Source organism: Ochotona princeps, chromosome 20 (genome assembly GCF_030435755.1).
Source record: "Ochotona princeps isolate mOchPri1 chromosome 20, mOchPri1.hap1, whole genome shotgun sequence".
NCBI classification, from domain to species: domain Eukaryota; kingdom Metazoa; phylum Chordata; class Mammalia; order Lagomorpha; family Ochotonidae; genus Ochotona; species Ochotona princeps.
Window position 1 is genome coordinate 2,645,528 of NC_080851.1, and position 18,561 is coordinate 2,664,088.

Sequence of the window (18,561 nt, forward strand, 5' to 3'; positions counted from 1 at the left end):
AGCCCAGCTGCCCCTGCAGGAGCAGGGGTGAGGCACCCCCAGAGAACACGGAGGAGGTGTCTGTGTGTAACTATACATGCGTGCTTATTTCATCTGTAAAAGCCACACTTAGTTAAATCGTTTTCATAGTTTTTACTGGAGTGTTGCCAGTCATGTTCTCTAGGACGACTGGCCGGAACTGCCAGTTCCGTGTTTGCAGAGCCTGGCTGCTAGCTTTTCAACAGCAGACTGGTTTTCTGCTCGCAGAGCTGGCTGCTGGGCACGGCTGCCCACTGGCTCCCACCCCACACTGTCCCTCCTCTCCCTGAACACAAGCCTCTGCTAGTACAGTAACCTGAGACGGCTCCAGCGGCTGATCTCAGCTCCCAGAGTTCTTGCAGGGCCCTCGGAATTGAGGAAGGGAGGACGAGGAGCAAAGAAGGGAAAAACCAGTGGGCCATTATTTCTTTCATGGTGTTCTACTATTTTATCGACACTTGCAGTCAGCCGCTTCTCCCCAGAATGCACCCCTTCTCCCAGCACTGCTGTCAGGTGGCTGGGGCGACGGTGACCCGTGTGATCATCCTAGCATCTCACTGAAGCTGCGAATTCCAGGTGAGTGCGTGCGTGAGGAGTTCACTCTGGGACAGACGCTAATGCCTGCAGAAAGTCGGTATTTTAGTAATGAATTAAACAGACAAAATATGAAGCTACATTTTAATGTTTGTTAGTAAAAACAACAGTTATAAGTGTACTTGGTCTGATAATTCAGAAGTTGTGGTAATCCTACCCCATCAAATATGAAACATTTTTACTCAGATATAAAATGATAAATCTAATGTCCTAGGATTCAATTTATGCCAAAAGTAATCAGCAAAAATTTTTAAATAGCAAATGCTGTGATATTTTCTACTTGATATTTAAAACTTAAAGGCATCAATAAAATATCTTAATATAAACTATATCACTATATTCTGGAATTATTGTTTTTATATAAAAATTATTACTATTCCTACAGATTACAAGACCAAACCACAAATGAGGCTTGGGGCCGGTCCTGTGGGCTTCCTGGGGTCCAGCGGAAAAGCACGGACAGGAACATGGGCAGGCCGCGTGCTGAGCTGATGGCAGAGCAAGTGACTGCCCCCCACCCTGGACAGCACCAGGCCAGCACGACCAGGGCTTCTATTTACTGACCACGTACGGAACGCCTCCAGAGAAGCACAAGGAACGAAACCCCACCGTCTGAGCCACATGGAGTGGAGTCCGCTGCAGCATCGAAGATCCCGAGAAGCCACGGAGAGGCAGCAGAGCTCTGGCGCGGGCATCCTAGTCGGCCACAGAGGACTCCTGCGCGGGCTGTGTTGGCTCAGACAGGGTTGCCGCTGGGCCTGCAGGCAGAGTACACAAGGAAAAGAAACTGTCACCCACCGCCATTGCGCAGGAGGAAGCACACAGCTGGAGGTAAGGCTCACGGCTGCCGTCCACGGAAGCCTGAGCACAGTGTCACAGTGAGATCATTGTGCAGCATGGTTGGCCGGGGTGCCGGGGTGCCGGGGTGCCGGGGTGCCGGGGCGGTTCAGGCCCGCGTGAGGTCCGTTGCCTCAGTGGACTGAACGGCAAAAGCGCACGATCGTTTCAACTGCGTTTCACAAATCTGCCCATTCATTCCTGATGAAAACTCAGTGAATTAGGACGAGAGCGTACCCCAACACAATGGGGGCCACGGATGACCAGCCAGGAGCTGGTCATCTCATCTGCTGAAACGCTCAAGAGTTTTCATTTTAATATGAAGAGAGAGGCAAGGATGGCCATTCTCGCCACTTGTGTTGAACACAGCCCAGGCCAGAAGCAATCAGGCAAAGTAGGGGGGCAGCAGTGAAGGGGAGAGGAAAGAAGCAAAATTATCCAGCTCGGTGGCATAGAGAAAAGGATACAAATTTACCCAATGTTAGCATATTGGTTTAGTACATTGGTGGGACACAACATCAGTGTATAAAAATCAGTAATCTGGGGCCAGTACGATAGCTCAACAGCCAATCCTGTGCAGGTGTCAGCATCCCATGTGGACACCAGTTCATGTCCCAGAAGCCCCACTTCCCATCCAGCTCCCTGTTTATGGCCTGGGAAAGCAACTGAGGATGATTCAAAGCCTTGGACCCCTGCACCCACGTGGGAGACCTGGAAGGGGCTCCCTGCTGCTGGCTTTAGACAGACTCAGCTCTGGCCACTGCAGCCATTTAGGGAGTGAACCAACCAGTGGAAGAGCTTCCTGTAATCTGCTTTCCCAATAAAAATGAATAAATCTTTAAAAAACAATTAAAGGTATGTTATACACTAGTAATGGACTATCTGAAAGGAAATTAAGGAAACAATCTCATTCATAGCACAATTAAAAAGAAAAAATTCTTAGGAGTAAATTTAGCCAAAGAAACGGAAGCATATACATCGAATACCACAAAACACTGACAAAAAAAAAAACAACTTAAGACATGAATGGAAAGATGAGACATGTTCATGGATTGGAGCTATTAATATTTAATATTTAAAATTCATGGTATTCCAAGTAGCCTGTAGACTCCATGCAATGCTTATCAAAATTCCAGTGACTTTTTTATAGAATCAGAAAATGTATCCTAAAATTCATAAGGGATTACAAAAGATGCCAAACAATCAAAGACATCTTGAATGAAAAGAGCAAAGTGTCTAATTTCAAAATACATTGCAAGGCTGTAGTGGTCAGAACAGCGTGCAGTGGCCTGCAGACAGGAACACAGGTCCACAGAACGGGATGGTGGGATGGAACTCAGAAACAAGCTCACCTGTCAGTGGGGTCATCAAGGACAGGCCTGAGAGGACAGGTACCTTGGCCCTTGGTGTGGGAACAGACACCCACACGCAGGAGCGGAGCCGGCCCCTCGCCTCAGGCCACGCATAAAAGTCAACTGGAAATGGATGTAAGGCTACAAGAGACTGGGGGCAAGAGCCTGAGCGGGCACCTCCCCTCAACAGGCTTCTAGATGACCCAGAAAATGCTGCGTGTCACAAGGACCTCCAAGTCACACCTGTTGGGAGGACGCCCACCCCCTGCGGGAGGGAACGGAGACTAGCACAGCCATGGTGAGGAGTTTGGAGCTTCCCTGGAAAACCCAAAGCAAGACTGCGATATGAGCCCGCAACCCGGCTGCCAGGCGTCCAGCCAGCGTGTGGAGTCACGTGTCGGCCAGACAGCTGCACTGCCGGCTGCTGGAGTGTGACTCACGCTGCCCAAGAGATGGACTCGAGCTCTGTACCCACCACTGGGTGAGTGGGTCAAGAAATGTGTGGCATGCACACCGTGGTGTACGAGCCAGCCTTCGGCAGAAGGACATTTCATTGTTTGCTACAATATACAGGAACCTGGGGTCATTAGGCCATGGGGGAAAAAGTAAGATACAGAGAGACAAATCCCACACTCCTCGCTCCTGTGCTAACGGCGTCCACTTCCCAGCGTTAAGAGGAGCGCACTCGCCAGGGCTGGGAAGGGCTGGGAGACGGCGGTCAGAGGACACAGCTGCAGCCAGACCAAGTGCAAGGCCCGCACGGCGGGGCAGCGGTCGCTGATGACCACACGCTGTCAAGATGAGCAGAGGGGGAGGGCTGACCCGTGCCCGCCCCAAGAGCACACCAGGTTACTATGAGGAGTGATGTAGCTCGATTTACTCACTCCACAATCATAAAGGACTCCTTTTTCACATTATGAAATGGCTAACCACGGATTTCAATATTTTTTTTGCACCAAAATAAATACCTTTTAATTTTGTATTCCATGAACTTGTTAAAAAAAAAACAAAACTTTATTTAAAGATACAGAAAGAGGAAGCGAGGGCTCCTGTCTGTTCATTCTCTAAATCCTTGGAGAGGCTGGGACTGGGAGAGCTGAACCCCGAAGCAGGAGCCAGGAACCAGCCCAGGGACCAGCCCAGGTCTCCCTGCTGGGCTGCAGCTGAATCAGTCATCTGAGGCGTCAGCTGCTTCCCGGGCACATCAACCAGAGCTGACTGCAAGTGGGGGTCTCCAACCAGCACAGTGAAACGGGGTGCCGGCCTTGCAAGCAGCAGCTTAGCACGCTGTGCCACACCAACGGCACTTCACCCTTGAACTTTCTGAAATATCCTTGTACATACGTCAAATGTGTACCACATTGTACTCCATGAGTATTTACAATCATTAACTGTCGGTTAGAAAGTAAGAAAACTGAAAATAGGCAGGGTTGCTCCCATGGCTTTCACTTTTCCATTATTTAAATCTACTTGGCTCATAGGGTGAGTGCGAAAATGCATGTCGGTGAGCCGAGCTGTTTTCCTTCATGTAATCTACACGTGAGCTGTCGCTGGGTGGACACGAGTGAGCTCTGTGGACTTGTGACATCTCTACATCCTAACAGCCTTACAAAGTGTTGGGGCTGGCTCTGTGGCACAGTGGGCTAATCTCCCCTGTGGTGCTGGCATCCCACATGTGTACCAGTTCAAGTTCTGGGCGTTCTCCTTCCAGTCAGCTTCCTGCTAATGCACCTGAGAAAGCAGCGGGGACGCCTGGACCCCTGCACCCTCGTGGCAAACCTGGGAGACGCTCCTGGCTCACAGTCTTGGACCAACCCAGCTCCAATAATTGCAGCCAACTTGGTAGTGAACCAGGAAGATTTCTCTGTCTTTCCTTCTCTTTCTGTAACTCTGCCTTTTAAAGTTTAAAAATACATATCTTTGGGCCCGGCAGCGTGGCCTAGCTGCTAAAGTCCTCGCCTTGAATGCCCCGGGATCCCATATGGGCGCCGGTTCTAATCCCGGCAGCTCCACTTCCCATCCAGCTCCCTGCTTGTGGCCTGGGAAAGCAGTGGAGGACGGCCCAAAGCCTTGGGACCCTGTACCCGCATGGGAGACCCGGAAGAGGTTCCTGGTTCCTGGCATCAGAACGGTGCGCACCGGCCCTTTGCGGCTCACTTAGGGAGTGAAACATCGGATGGAAGATCTTCCTCTCTGTCTCTCCTCCTCTCTGTATATCTGGCTTTCCAATAATAATAAAAAAACTTTAAAAAAATACATATCTTTAAAACAAACAAAACCAATAAACTGGGGCCAGGCATGAGTTTCGGAATCTGGAGGTGGGCGTGGCAGGTGGCCGGCTGCTAGGATCTCCCAAGTAGAGGCCGGGTCGCAGACTTCCGGCTAAGACACGACACGTACGCCTTCTGATCAGGATGGCTCTCTATCAGTACTCACTTGGAGGAGGAGATTCTGCAACAAAGAACACACGCACAGTCACCGCAGCTCACAGAACACGCACAGTCACCGCAGCTCACAGAACACGCAGTCACTGCAGCTCACAGAACACGCACAGTCACCGCAGCTCACAGAACACGCAGTCACTGCAGCTCACAGAACACGCACAGTCACCGCAGCTCACAGAACACGCACAGTCACCGCAGCTCACAGAACACGCAGTCACTGCAGCTCACAGAACATGCAGTCACTGCAGCTCACAGAACATGCAGTCACTGCAGCTCACAGAACACGCAGTCACTGCAGCTCACAGAACACGCACAGTCACCGCAGCTCACAGAACACGCACAGTCACCGCAGCTCACAGAACACGCAGTCACTGCAGCTCACAGAACACGCACAGTCACCGCAGCTCACAGAACACGCAGTCACTGCAGCTCACAGAACACGCACAGTCACCGCAGCTCACAGAACACGCAGTCACTGCAGCTCACAGAACACGCACAGTCACCGCAGCTCACAGAACATGCAGTCACTGCAGCTCACAGAACACGCAGTCACTGCAGCTCACAGAACACGCACAGTCACCGCAGCTCACAGAACACGCACAGTCACCGCAGCTCACAGAACACGCAGTCACTGCAGCTCACAGAACACGCACAGTCACCGCAGCTCACAGAACACGCAGTCACTGCAGCTCACAGAACACGCACAGTCACCGCAGCTCACAGAACATGCAGTCACTGCAGCTCACAGAACACGCAGTCACTGCAGCTCACAGAACACGCAGTCACTGCAGCTCACAGAACACGCACAGTCACCAGAGCTCACAGAACACGCACAGTCACCAGAGCTCACAGAACACGCAGTCACCGCAGCTCACAGAACACGCACAGTCACCGCAGCTCACAGAACACACACAGTCACCGCAGCTCACAGAACACACAGTCACTGCAGCTCACAGAACATGCACAGTCACCGCAGCTCACAGAACACGCACAGTCACCAGAGCTCACAGAGCACGCTGACCACAGAAGGACGAATGGTGTGTGTGCATTAAAGAACAGCAAGCCCCTGAACACTGCTGCTGCTTCCTAAGCACACGGAGCAGGAACTGGTCACGGAGCTCTCAAAGGCCTTGGCTCAGCCACGCCTGGGGACAGGCAAGCAGAAGGGGCCGACGGGCTGACAAAAACACACCCAGCATCCTTAACCAGAGAAGCACAGCTTTAAGAGTAGTAACCACCGTGTGCTAGGCTGCTGCCAGCAGCACCAGCATCCCGCACGGGCACGGACTCTGGTCCGGGCCGCTCCATTTCCCATCTAGCTCCCTGCCAGTGTGTGTGGCAAAGCAGCAGGGAATGGCCAAAGTGTGTGGGCTGCTGAATCAATCTGGGCGGCCTGGATGAGTTTTAGGTTTCTGCCTTTGGCCTAGCAGATGGATCACTTCTCTCTCTCTCTCTCTCTCTCTCTCTCTCTCGCTAACTCTGCCTTTCAAATAAATAAAACTTTAAAAAAAAATGTTGTTTCCCAGAGATGTGCAGTCAGTACTACAACTAACAAGGTTAATGAAGCACACACAGCGCTCGCACACACCCCAAAACCCGAGGCTGATGCCCTGTGACTGAGACCGTGGCCGAGAAAGGACACACCAATGCAGCTGACACTCGTTTGGAGGGCCTGAGTGCAGAGAAAGCCATTCAAAGTCTCAGAAGTGCCAGCCTTGCTCAGCTTTGCAGCATGCATTCTGCTGGGGAGCACCAGGGAGGGCCGGCATACCACCCAAGGGCTAAGCCCTGCAGGTCAGAAGTGGCCTGGTGTCTGAGACGCAGGTCAACCCTGTTTGGGATCCCTTTTTTCTTTTCTTTTTTTTTTCTTTTCTTTTCTTTTTTCTTTTTAACAAACAGAAAGCAAGAAGCTCTAGAAGCCACAACTTTTGTTGTCTCCCAGCGTCACCAAGTAAAAGCCACATGCCGGTGACCTGCAGACTCCACAGGCTCCGAAGGACGTCTTTAGGTCCCAGTAAGGTTGCCCAGAGCTGCAGGGGCCTGCTCCCTGGCAACACTAGCCCATCCCCTCACCTAGCGCGCTCTCGGAGCCCTCGGGGACCTCTGGCTCCTGGCGCGACTCCGTGTCCTCCAGTCCCTGGGGCTCCTCCGAGGACCGAGTGGCCACCGCCTTCGCAGTCCTCTTGTCCGAGTCGGTGCGCTGCTGCTGCAACCACTCATCCTTATAACCATTGCTAATAAGTTTGGAAAAGTTTGTGGGTGAACTGGCTTTTTGGCCAGGCCTCAAAAAGAGAGAAATTAGTGTTAAACTTGAGTACATAGGTTAATGTGATATGAACCAGAGATAGTCTGATGACGTGGGAGTGACCCCCAAAACTTCACATAGCGCTCACTCTCTCACTTTCCCTACTTCCAGGCATAAGGAGGTGTATTTCAAAGCATCCTTGAACATGAATGAGAGCACATCTGGTCTGGTTTCCAAGCCCCACAGGGAAGTCCAGAATGCTAACAGCTCCAGCCCTTCACCGGGAAGCCTGCGGAGGGCGCCCCCCTCGCCCAGTGGTTACAGACGGCTGGGGACTGCCCCGCCTTTAAACACCTGACTGCTGTCAACACAGTTCCCTCCTGGCTGAGGTTACCTGGCACTGATCTGCACAGCTGTCTCTGCTGCTCCTGGCTTCATATTCAGCCACCTGCCACCCCTTCACAAACAGCCACGCTTCGCGGCAGGCAGGTAACAGATGTAAGGCCGTTTCTCTCGTGTCACTCAGCTTCTATGAAAGCCCCCAGTTCTACATCTCCCTGCCCGCACACATCCCAGTCTGAGCCCTCATGGCCTTGGTCCCACTGACAGTCTGAAGAGCTAGGCGATAGGTGCCATCAACTCCAGCAGCAAACTACAATCTGGGAAGCAAAGGAGACTGGTGGCAGGTGGACAGGGTGGCATCCCTCCCCAGCTGGCAAGCTCACAGACAGCCAATGTCTAACGTGCCCATTATTTACCCACAGAGCCAGCACGCCCACCCGTGCCTGGGCACAGGCCCTAGGCACTCAGAACACACCCCTCAGATGTGATGTGGAGGGAGAGAGGGGTTGGGAAGCAGAGCAGGCTGCCAGGGCGCCCTGGGCTGGGTGGCAGGAAGCGGCCACAGTCGGGGCAGCCCGGTGGTAAGGAAGAAATGAGCAGCCCCCACTTCCCTTGAGGACCGTGAAGGTCAGCCACTCACATGGGAGGGAAGGACAGTCTGCTTCCTGCAGGGTCCCTGGGGCCGAGCGGGGTCCCCACTTTGCTGGGATTCTTGGAATGAATGGCTGGCAGCTTGACCTGTGCAGGGAAAGGCAACACGAGGGGTTGGAGACAGGCACGCGCAGCTCAGACACGGGGCGGGCAGACTGGAGTGGACGCGCAGGGAGCTGCCCACTGCACCCATCAGAGGTACAGCCCAGCCATGAACTGCAGCCAGCGTGACTGCACAAGCACGCATCCCAGGCAGCCACAGAAGGAACCCACATGCCTCCCACAGAAAGAGAGCTTTTAAAAAATAATATAGTAGGAAACCATCCTGCCTTATGAAATCAACATCTATAAAAAAAAAAGTCAAGAGGATGGCAGCCAGCCAGGCCTGGAGCTCTAACCTCAGGACCAGAACATGTGACCGAGGTCACGGGGACCCAGACCAGCGGCTGACAAGCATGCCCCCTTGGAGGGAAGAGATGGGGTGGCCACGTCTACGACCTTTGTCACCTTCTTTTTGGTCTTTTCGAGCTCCTCAGCCTCCCTCTGCCAAACGGTTTTCATGTCGAAGTCAAAGGGCCCCCTTCTGGACTCGTAGCTGCCGTTGGCCTGGTTAGGGTTGAATTCTTCATAAACCATGTAGTCGGGCATGGAGACCACAGGAACCCTGCGGGGAGGACAGCAGACAGGTAAACCTGGAGCTCCCCACTACCCCCTGTGCTTTGTGACCTCAGGTCTCTCCCTCCCCCACCCAGCTCCTGATCCAGGACCCCCAGGACTATCCAGACTGGAACCACAGAAACGCAGTGTTCACAGGACAAAGCTTTCTGTTCCCACTGCTGAAGCAGGCACCTCCAGGAACGAGAGGGCCACACAGCATGCCCTGCTGGACTCTACTGCACCCCGCTCTGGTTCCCAACTCACGGCCGTGGCCGAGGCCGATGGCAGAGCTGAGCTATGTCAGTACGCTGCAGGGAGTGCATTAGTTTCCCAAACCACAGGGAACCAGAATCCCAAAGGCAAAAAGAACCCAGGGACCCTGGGCAGAACACGGGTGACGGTGGACAGCGCCTGCACACAAACTCGCAGCGCCGCTAATGTCCACTGGGAGGCCGCAGGGTGCTCACCCCAGACAGCAGCATCCAGACACTGGCCACACCGTCACCCCGAGAGTACCCTGTGTCCCTAATGCGCCTCTCCTCTGTAATGGGACAGACCTTGAAGTCTGGGTGTGTAGCTCCCCGGGGCATCTCCAGGCCCTGGGGGCTCCAGCTTCCCCACATCCCCCCCAAGGGCTGGAGCTGCCAGAGGCACACACTGCACCCTGAAGGCAAGCTGTCTGTGAGGTGAGAGACACACTGCACCCATGATCAGCCCTTTGCTCCTCCTCCTCTTCCTCCTCCTGTAACCATGGGCAGGAGGGTAGAGGCTGGGCACACTCACGGGCGCTGCATGGCAGTAGGTGGCTTGCTGTGGTGGATGTACCAGTCAGGCAAGGAGTAAGCCATGGGGGTGCCCGTCGTCGAGGTCCCAGGGGGAAGGTGCTTCAACAGATCTCAAAATGAAAGAAACAGGGCTGTGAGGGGGGGGGAAGCACAGCTGGGGTGGCACTAGGCTAGTGCCTGCTGCCCAGGGGGCTGCCTCCACAGGAGTGGCAGGTGCAGGTCCCAGTTGGCGCTCTGGCAGGGACATCCTTACGGTCTCCCAGTGCTACCCTCTCTCTTCCTGGATCTAGACAAACCCCTGACCCAGGGCTGCCATCCCTGCTGGCCATACCTATCAGTTCCTGCACTTGTGCGACCTCCAGGGACAGCACCTGCTACTTCCCACCCCCAGCTCCCTCCAGGCCCATCTCCTCCTCAGCTGCCCTCCTGGCATGGCCATTCCTGATGGAACGTGGGGCGAGGGGTCACCTGGGGATGTGTCAGTCATGGGGCAGCCAACCCAGAGGCCCAGAACCCAGGTTTGCCCTCAAGTTCCGTGCCTTTCTCCTCTGTTAGCCACAGGCAGGGAGTGGGAAGGGGCACCTGCAAGCCCACCTTGCTCACTTACTGTCAGGAAGCAATGCCTGGGCTTTCCCTTCCTGTTTGTAAAACCTTGACATGCTCTGTGCTCCAGACTTAAGGTGGCAAGCACAGTGTGTGCTGTTCCACAGCCTGCCCCGTGGTGGGGCAGGAGTGCTGGCAGGACACCCCTTGTCCCTCCCCGTAGTGGCTGTCTCCAGAGGGGCACCTTGGCACCATCAAGGCACAGTAAACAGAATCAAAGCTGCTTCTGTCTGGTTCAGACTTTATTCAGATTCTACCACCGGTCCCAGCAATGTGCTTCCAGACAGCTGCAGGGAAAGCAGCGTCCAAGGAAACAAACCCCAAGTCCTGCCTCACCTGCTTCCCTCACGGCCAATCAGATGGCTTGCTCCAGGTATATAAATGTATCTACTTTCTTCACTTAAAAGGCAGAGTGACAAACAGAGGGATACCCAAAGAGATCTTTCATTACTGGTCACTCTACCTGGCAGCAAAGACTGGAGCTTGGTCAGCAGAAGGCAGGAAGGAGCCTTCAGCCCTGCCCGGGTCTCCCACATGGTTGCAGGGGCCCAAGGACTTGAACCAATTGACAAGGAGCAGGATTGGAAGCGGAGCAGCCAGGACTCAAACCGACCCTCTGATATGGGTTAAGGGCATCACAGACAACAACTTTACCTACAGTGCGCCATGCTGACCCCTGATTGGGCTTTTTAGTATCAAAAATATGAGGTGTGGAACTGTTTTGCTTTCCACTTCCTGTGCCTTTCTCCAGAATGTCTCTGTGTATGTGGCTCAGCCCAAAGACCAGGCAGGGCATTTGGGATGTGGGCCCCCGCTAGGATCAGCGACTGTACAAGCAGCATTTCCTTAACTCCATCACGTGTGAGAGCCAGTCTCCATCAGGGCAGGCCAGGGGGCATGGTGGGCGAAGCTGCCCCGTGCAACACCCACGTCCTGAATGAGGGTGTCTGGTCCCTGTTCCTGCCACCTCTCTGTGCTTCTGGGAGCCAGTGGACAGTGCCTCAAGCACACCCATGGAAGACCAAATGGGCTTCCCGGCCCCTGGTTTCAGTCTGCTGGGGCTCTTTTGAGGGAACTGGGGTATGAACCAGTACATGTAAACTCAATCAACCCACCAGTGTGTGCTTTCTCCTCTCTCTCTCTTACCCTTGCTGTCACTCTGCCTTTCAAATAAATACATGGGGCCTGGCACAGTAGCCTAGTGGCTAAAGTCCTCACCTTGCATGCACCAGGATTCCATATGGGCGCTGGCTCATGTTCCAGCGGCTCCATTTCCCATCCAGCTCCCTGTTTGTGGCCTGAGAAAGCAGTGGAGAATGGCACAAAGCCTTGGGACCCTGTACTTCTGGCGTCAAATCGTCTCAGCTCCGGCTGTTGTGGCCACTTGGGGAATGAATTAGTACACAGAAGATCTTTCTCTCTGTCTTTCCTTCTCTCTGTAAATCTATCTTTCCAATAAAATAAATAATTTTTAAAAATCAAATAAATATAGGGCCCGGTGCGGCAGCCTAGTGACTAAACTCCTCATCTTGTACACTCCGGGGTCCCATATGGGAGCCAATTCTAATCCCGGCGGCTCCACTTCCCATCCAGCTCCCTGCTTGTGGCCTGGGAAAGCAGTTGAGGACGGCCCAAAGCCTTGGGACCCTGCACCTGCGTGGGAGACTTGGAAACTCTTGGCCCCTGGCTTCAGATTGGCTCAGCTCTGGCTGTCATGGCCACTTGGAGAGTTTATCATCAGACAGATCTCTCTGTCTCTCCTCCTCTCTGTATATCTGACTTTCCAATAAAAAAATTAAAGAAATCTGGGCCCGGCAGAGTGACCTAGCAGCTAAAGTCCTCGCCTTGAACACCCCGGGATCCCATATGGGCGCCGGTTCTAATCCTGGCAGCTCCACTTCCCATCCAGCTCCCTGCTTGCAGCCTGGGAAAGCAGTGGAGGACGGCCCAAAGCCTTGGGACCCTGCACCGGTGTGGGAGACCCAGAAGAGGTTCCTGGTTCCCGGCTTTGGATCAGGACAGCACCGGCCATTGTGGTCACTTGGAGAGTGAGTCAGCGGACGGAAGAGCTTCCTCTCTGTCTCTCCTCCTCTCTGTATATCTGACTTTGTAATGAAATAAATAAATCAATCTTAAAAAATTAAAGAAATCTGAAAAAATCAAATAAATCTATAAAATATTTGTAGCATGTGTCGTCATCAGCGCTCATCATGATTTCAGCATGGCCACACAAAGCCAGGGATAGGAAGTGAACAGCAGGAAGAAAACCTTCTCCCAGTTAGGACTGGGGGCAGCGAGCCGGGACCTGAAGGCACAGAGGGGGGCTGTCCAGGGATGGCCAGCGGGCAGGGACTGGACAGCAGGGCTGCCACTCACCCCTTGAGAGCACTGGAAGCAAGTGCTCACGCCGCCACCTCTGTGACCTCTAACTCAGCTCCGTGCTGGGTCACGGGTGTCAGCTCAGGCTCGGGACCTCACACCTGCCAGCCTGACCCACTTAGCCCAGATTTCCAAAGCCCAGGGACATTCTTAAAAGCAATTTCCTATGGAAGAAACTGGGGGTGCATGCTCCCCACTACACACTCACCAGGCCTGCCGCCCTGCTTGGCCAGCTTCACGTACTCTGAGTCCGTTTCCTTGATCCAGTATCTCCGAGCTCCTGGCAGGCTTCTGCTCGCAGAGTCTCCCAGGTCGCTGAGCCCCGGGATCTGGGACGCTGGGGGGGCATCCACGGGCTTCTCGGAGCGCTTGGCTGGCAGGTGGTAATACCAGTCTACACAGCAGGGACGCCAGGGACAACTGCATCAGGGCTGGTGGGGGCTCCAGGCCCCTCCAAGCCTGTGCAGTGACACGGCTGAGACAACATGTATCATCGAGCACAACCGCCCTCTTGGGCGCCCTGCCCACATCCTCCTCACGGCAGCCCCGACTCCCGCGTCCTGCAGACACCAAGCACCTGAACCTGCTCCCGTGTCTCTGCCAAGCCCCCACCTCCCACCCTGGTCCCCAGCCTGCTCCCCCAGGGTTAGCTTCCCAAGGAGGCATGCCCCCAACTCCTCTCAATCCCCCATAAAGCAGACTGAACTACACTTCTGATTATGTTGAAGAATTCAGAGATGTGAGCCTGAGAAGACCCAAACCACTTAAATATGTTGCAATGTGCAGCAGGTTCTAGGAAAAGGGATTTACAGATTTACGTTGGTGTAAAACACCCTGAAAGCCTCGCACAGTTTGTAACAACACACATGTTAAACAGACCTTTGTAAACCTGTGGAATTTGTGGCCAAATAACCCATGTGTTAAACATCTTGCAGTGTAAATTCTGTCTGAGAAACTGCAGCTGGTGGGGGAACTTGCCCACTGACGTTGCAAAGAGGGAGGAGCAGCACAGTCAGGGCCTGGAAGCCGCCGCATCTGCCTTGTGCAACGCGAGGGCCTCTCCCACCTGGGCTGCACCTGCATCTGCTCCAGGCCGGGCAGTGAACAGTGCCAGAATCCCAGAGAGTACCGGAGATGGACGGAGTCAGATGGGAAACCCTGCTCAGGCCTAAGAATCCTAACAGGCCTGGGAAATGCCTGAGTGTGGACTGTGTGACGCTGTGGGCATGGCAGCACAGGGAGACGGCACCAAGTAGCAGGAAATAAACGACAGCCCTCTGCATTCCTCGCCTTCCCACCATGTCACCTCTAGCCTGGTGCAGACAGGGGCCATGACAGCTGTGTGCTGATCTGGGCCTGGTGAGGCTGTGTGGCTCCCGAGGCCCAGAGCTGAGCGCAGCTGGGGCAGCAGACCCCTGGAGACTCTGAGTCCCAGCCCGGAGAGGCAGGGCTGGAGAAACCCCGCAGACCTGAAGTTTGCTTCTTTAGGGCCCAACTGAGGGGCCAGGTCTGCAGAGCAGCTCCTGGTGCTTCCCTCCAAGTATGCAGCAATGCATTCACTGGGTGCCCAGAAGCAAGGAAAAGGGTCCCCTGGCTCACTGCAAATAGGAAAACCAAAAAACACAAAAGGCATTGTTGGCGTGGTGCACATGGCACGTGTGGACATGCGGTGGGGGTGACTGTGACTGGGCTCTGCAGGGCGCATGGTCACAACTCCAGGTGTTTAGGGTCTTGCACGAGGCCCCATCCACGGGAGTGCAGGGGCAAGCTGCATGCGACAGCCTGGCTGGGCCACGGTTCCCAGGGCTTGGCCCTGCATGGTCCCAGTTCTGACTATGAACCAGGTAAGAATAGCATGCAAGTCGGAAGTGCAGGGAACCCCCTCTAAAGTACTGGGTCTCACTGCAATCACAGAGGGTCTGAGAGAAAAGCTGAGGTCCCCGGAGGAAGTGGGGCTGTGTCTCCAGGCGGCCTGCGTGCCCGGCAGTGGCATCGGCTGTCCTCCAGGATCGGGCCACAGGCCACCTATGCAGACTCTGTTGCCGCACCACAATCACAGCAGCCCATTCCTTTCTGTCTGCACGAGGGGGTTCAAAAGTTTGTGGAACGCGTAGACTATGAGAAAGAGCTACTCATGGATCTCAACACGCTCTGTACCGAAACAAACTCTGAAGCACCACGCCGCTACGCCAGTCATCCTGCGAGTTCCACCGCCCCACAGCAGGCCAGCGGAGGGTGGGTGATCAGGCGTGCTAGCTCAGTTTCTGCCAGGCAGGCACAGAAGCAAGGTGCGGACTCCTTCGGTGCTGAGAGCCTAGGCACCCACCGTCCGCTCAGAACCGAAGGCTCCCTCATCAACAGGAGTGGCGCTCCTCTGCACCTACAGCGCCCACTGGCTGAACCAGCACCACCTGGCTTTGGCAGAGGCTGAAGCACAGAAGAGCTTGGTAACTCAGAGGGAAGGCGTGGAGCTCCCGCCTTCTTTTTCCAGGACTGCGATCACTAATTAGTCTACAGAGAGGCGTGCTCCTCCAGCACCTGCTCATTACTGCAAGTTCTTCCAGCCATGTGGAGTTGTGTGCAAAGGACAGGAGCAGGGAGCCAGAGCCCACGCGGGCGTGCACATGCGCAGAGGATAAAGGGGACAAGCCCTCTGAGCATGTACAGTGTCCTGTAACTCCGACCTTGCTAGTCCCTGTGTGACAGATGCCAGGGCCACCCCTGCCCTCATTGCTTCGTGGACGCAGAGGCTGGCCAGGCCCCACAAGGACCAGGAGGCCACAGAGCTGTACAGACACCCAGGCTCCAGGTCTGGCAGGGACGATGGGTGTGGGTAGGGGGGGCCACTTGCTCTGTGTGTGGCCCTCAGCTTCCTCGTCCTCAAAGCAGGGATGAGCTCTGGGCTGGCCAGTGCAAGGGTAGGTGAAGACAGTGCCTGGCCTTGCTGGTGTCCACTGGTGTCACCCAGACAGCCACACCCTCTGGCACCAGGTCAACCCAGCTGGAGCAGGGAGGGACGCCCGTTTTCACTTTAGATGCATGGGGTTCCAGCTGCTGGCCCTACACACTCTCCCCAGCGCCCCACAGGCTGCAGAGGAGGGAGGACGAGCAGAGTGCCTGGCTGCCCTGCTCAGCTCCAGACCCTGTGCACGAAAAGCTGGCAGCCCCTGGCACCCCACCACGCCACACACCAACTCTGTGTGTGGACTCCAGCCCCACTCACCGCACGGGGCGTAGCGTTGTGAGGAGCCCTGCACCTCCTTGCCAGCGTTCCTCATGGCGCAGAGTCCAGCCGGCCTGGCTCACCCGGAGCTGCAGCTGCCAAGGCAAAGTCCATGCGCCTGCTCAGTCGGCCGCTTCCAGCCGGCCCCCAGCAGCGGCACCTTCACGGGGCACAAGCCAGGAGGACAGACACAAAGAGTACACAGCACGAGCACAGACAGACTGGGTACACAGGGCACAGCTAGGCCAGGTACACTGCAGAGCCACAGCATGCAAGACACCTGGCGCCACATTCACGTCGGGTGCCCGGCAAGGATACCTGCCCCGCGGTGCTGCCCTGGGTCCTGCCTGTGCCCACCCAAACCGGTGACAGCGCAGACCCCGCCCTCCTCCTGTCCCGCTCACCCACTGGCCCAGGCTCGGGGTGGACGCCGCGGCTCGGGGGCGCGGCGGCTGGAGTCAGGACGCTGCGGCCCGGTGAGGACCAACCCCACATTCCCGGCGCTGCGCGGAACCACAACAGCGCACGTCGCCAGGGCAACGGCGGCACAGCCAACCGGCGGGCGCGACGGGTGAGCCGGGGCCAATGGGGGCTGCCTGCGGAGCAGCACTCAGCCCATCGGAGCCGAGGCAGCGCGCAGGCCCCGACTGCCAACCGCCGGGAGCCAGGGCTGCATGGGCCGGCTGATCCCCCGCGTGACGCCCTGTCCCGCGGGGAACCCCAGCCGCAGTAAGAGCGGCTGCAAGAGGGGCGAGTGGGGTAACACTGGCATGTTTGAGAGGTGCAGAGTTTTTCCGTTAGCTCTGAGAGGGTGGGCAGCACGAGGGGAGGCCGACAGGTGCCACACGGTTGGCTGGGCCACCGGGATGCTGCCCCGGCTGCCCTCGGGGGACCCTTTTCCTGCGTGTCTCCCTTGGGAGCCTGCACCCAGGTCCCCACCGGTATCGAGTTGAACCCTGACTTCACGTTGGTGGAGGTCTGGCCACGTGCTGGATTGGGTTTTGCTTCCATGATTTCTTTGGAACCTGGGTCAGGAGTTCCGGGAAGGTCCTGGTGTTTGTGACCCAGCCCCCTCAGTTCCTCAGCCAGAGGCAGCCTTCGTTCTGCGGTGACCAGGTGCTTGTCCTGTAGAGCCCAAATTTAGCTCCAGCAGAAAAAGGGTCAATAGGATGCCTGCAGGCAGAAGACCTTGTGAGATAAGGAGCGGCAGAAGACCTTGCAAGATAGAGAGCTAGGAGCCGTTGGGTGCTTTCCAAGAGCTAGGAACAGTAAGCTTCAGTTTCCCAAGTTTCTATTTTACAAAAGAAAGATAAGTTTCCATTTCTCAGACATTGAGTCATTCTTGAAGACTGCTTTGAGCAAGGGCAGCTCCTGTATCAATCATAGCCTTGTGTGACTTAAAGGTGCCAATGGGATCCCTGTAACTATGCATCTGCTTCTGTAACCCCCGCTTCCTGCTTCCCATATCCTATAAAAAGACCCAGCTTGTGCGGCTCGGGGCGACTCTTTGCTCAAACCAGCGGGAGCGCCCACGAGCCTGTGTGAAATAAACCTTGCCTCATGCGTGATTGCTGCCGGAGGGCTCCGTTCGTCCAGGGGCGAGGGGCCCCTGGCCACTGCCCACTCGGGTTTAACAGTCCATGCAGTGGCAGGTGTTGGTCACCCAGCAGGGTGGGGGACAGACCCCTGGGACCAACACCTGAGATGTTTGGCCATTGCATCCACACAGAGGCCAGCAGCTAGATGGGCTGGCCGCTGCCCTGTGGCAGCTGCGACTCTGAGAACGGAGGCTCCCCCGGAAGCAAGTTATGCCTGGGAGTGTCGGTGAAGTGGTAGGTGTCTGGGATGCCAGCTACTCGAGAGCAGGAGGCAGGAGGGGCCTTTGAGGTGATCTCTGCATCTTGACTGGCTCCGTGTCTCAGTGCAACTGCCCCATGCTGCTCCTCTGTGCTGAGCAGGAGAGAATCTGACGCTGTGCTCTGTTGTATCCGGCTTGAACGGCACAGATGAGACTCGGAGAACTCGAGCTTGTGTGCTTCCATCACTCCAGCACTCCGACTTGTGGCCTCCCCAGCACCGGCTTGCTTTCTGGCTTCTGGTGGACAGACTCCGAGGACAGGTAGCCCTGGCGCACGGCCCCTGTGTCTGTAGTCCTCACCCTCTGTTCACTGCTGGGGTGGGACAGTGAAGATAGCAATGCTAAGATGCTTTGTATCTCTAATGTGTGTGCTATCGGGAGTTCCAGGAGAGGTGAGGCCTAGCAGGGATGGACTGTGGGCAGAGAGGCCAGGACAAGGTGAATGTCTGCAGCTTTGTGTGCCCGGGTTGTTTGCTGTGTGTCTCTCAGGATAACTTCTATTGCTGGGGACGCTGGGCCATAGGTCTTCAGCTTAACGGATGGACTTCAGGGTAATGACCATTTGTTCCTCTT

At 55.4% G+C, this 18,561-nt stretch overlaps 1 protein-coding gene across 3 annotated transcripts; it reads right to left on the reverse strand.

The window, feature by feature from the left end:
- Positions 1-1,293: 1,293 nt before the first annotated feature.
- C20H7orf57 (chromosome 20 C7orf57 homolog) lies at positions 1,294-16,894 on the reverse strand. 3 transcript variants are annotated; one of them, XM_058678024.1, is made up of 8 exons: positions 16,535-16,894; positions 16,131-16,225; positions 13,116-13,301; positions 9,924-10,035; positions 8,991-9,147; positions 8,473-8,570; positions 7,319-7,479; positions 1,294-1,370 (listed from the first exon to the last, which is right to left on the reverse strand). In XM_058678024.1, exons 2-8 carry the CDS (start codon positions 16,183-16,185, stop codon positions 1,309-1,311), a joined length of 831 nt encoding a protein of 276 aa, XP_058534007.1. In that variant the 5' UTR covers positions 16,186-16,225; positions 16,535-16,894; the 3' UTR covers positions 1,294-1,308. The 3 variants fall into 3 exon arrangements, with proteins under 3 accessions (XP_058534007.1, XP_058534005.1, XP_058534006.1); XM_058678022.1 differs by having other exon boundaries at positions 7,319-7,527; XM_058678023.1 differs by lacking the exon at positions 1,294-1,370 and adding an exon at positions 5,128-5,252 and having other exon boundaries at positions 7,319-7,527.
- Positions 16,895-18,561: the final 1,667 nt, after the last annotated feature.

Bases quoted from the DNA above. Each gene is read 5' to 3' on its own strand.
- C20H7orf57 (XM_058678022.1), bottom strand. From the start codon at position 16,185: ATGAGGAACGCTGGCAAGGAGGTGCAGGGCTCCTCACAACGCTACGCC. The intron at 10,036-13,115 runs GTGAGTGTGTAG...TTTCATTTTGAG, and splicing joins CAAGCAGGGCGGCAGGCCTG to ATCTGTTGAAGCACCTTCCC. The intron at 8,571-8,990 runs GTGACAAAGGTC...TTCCCTGCACAG, and splicing joins TCGAAAAGACCAAAAAGAAG to GTCAAGCTGCCAGCCATTCA.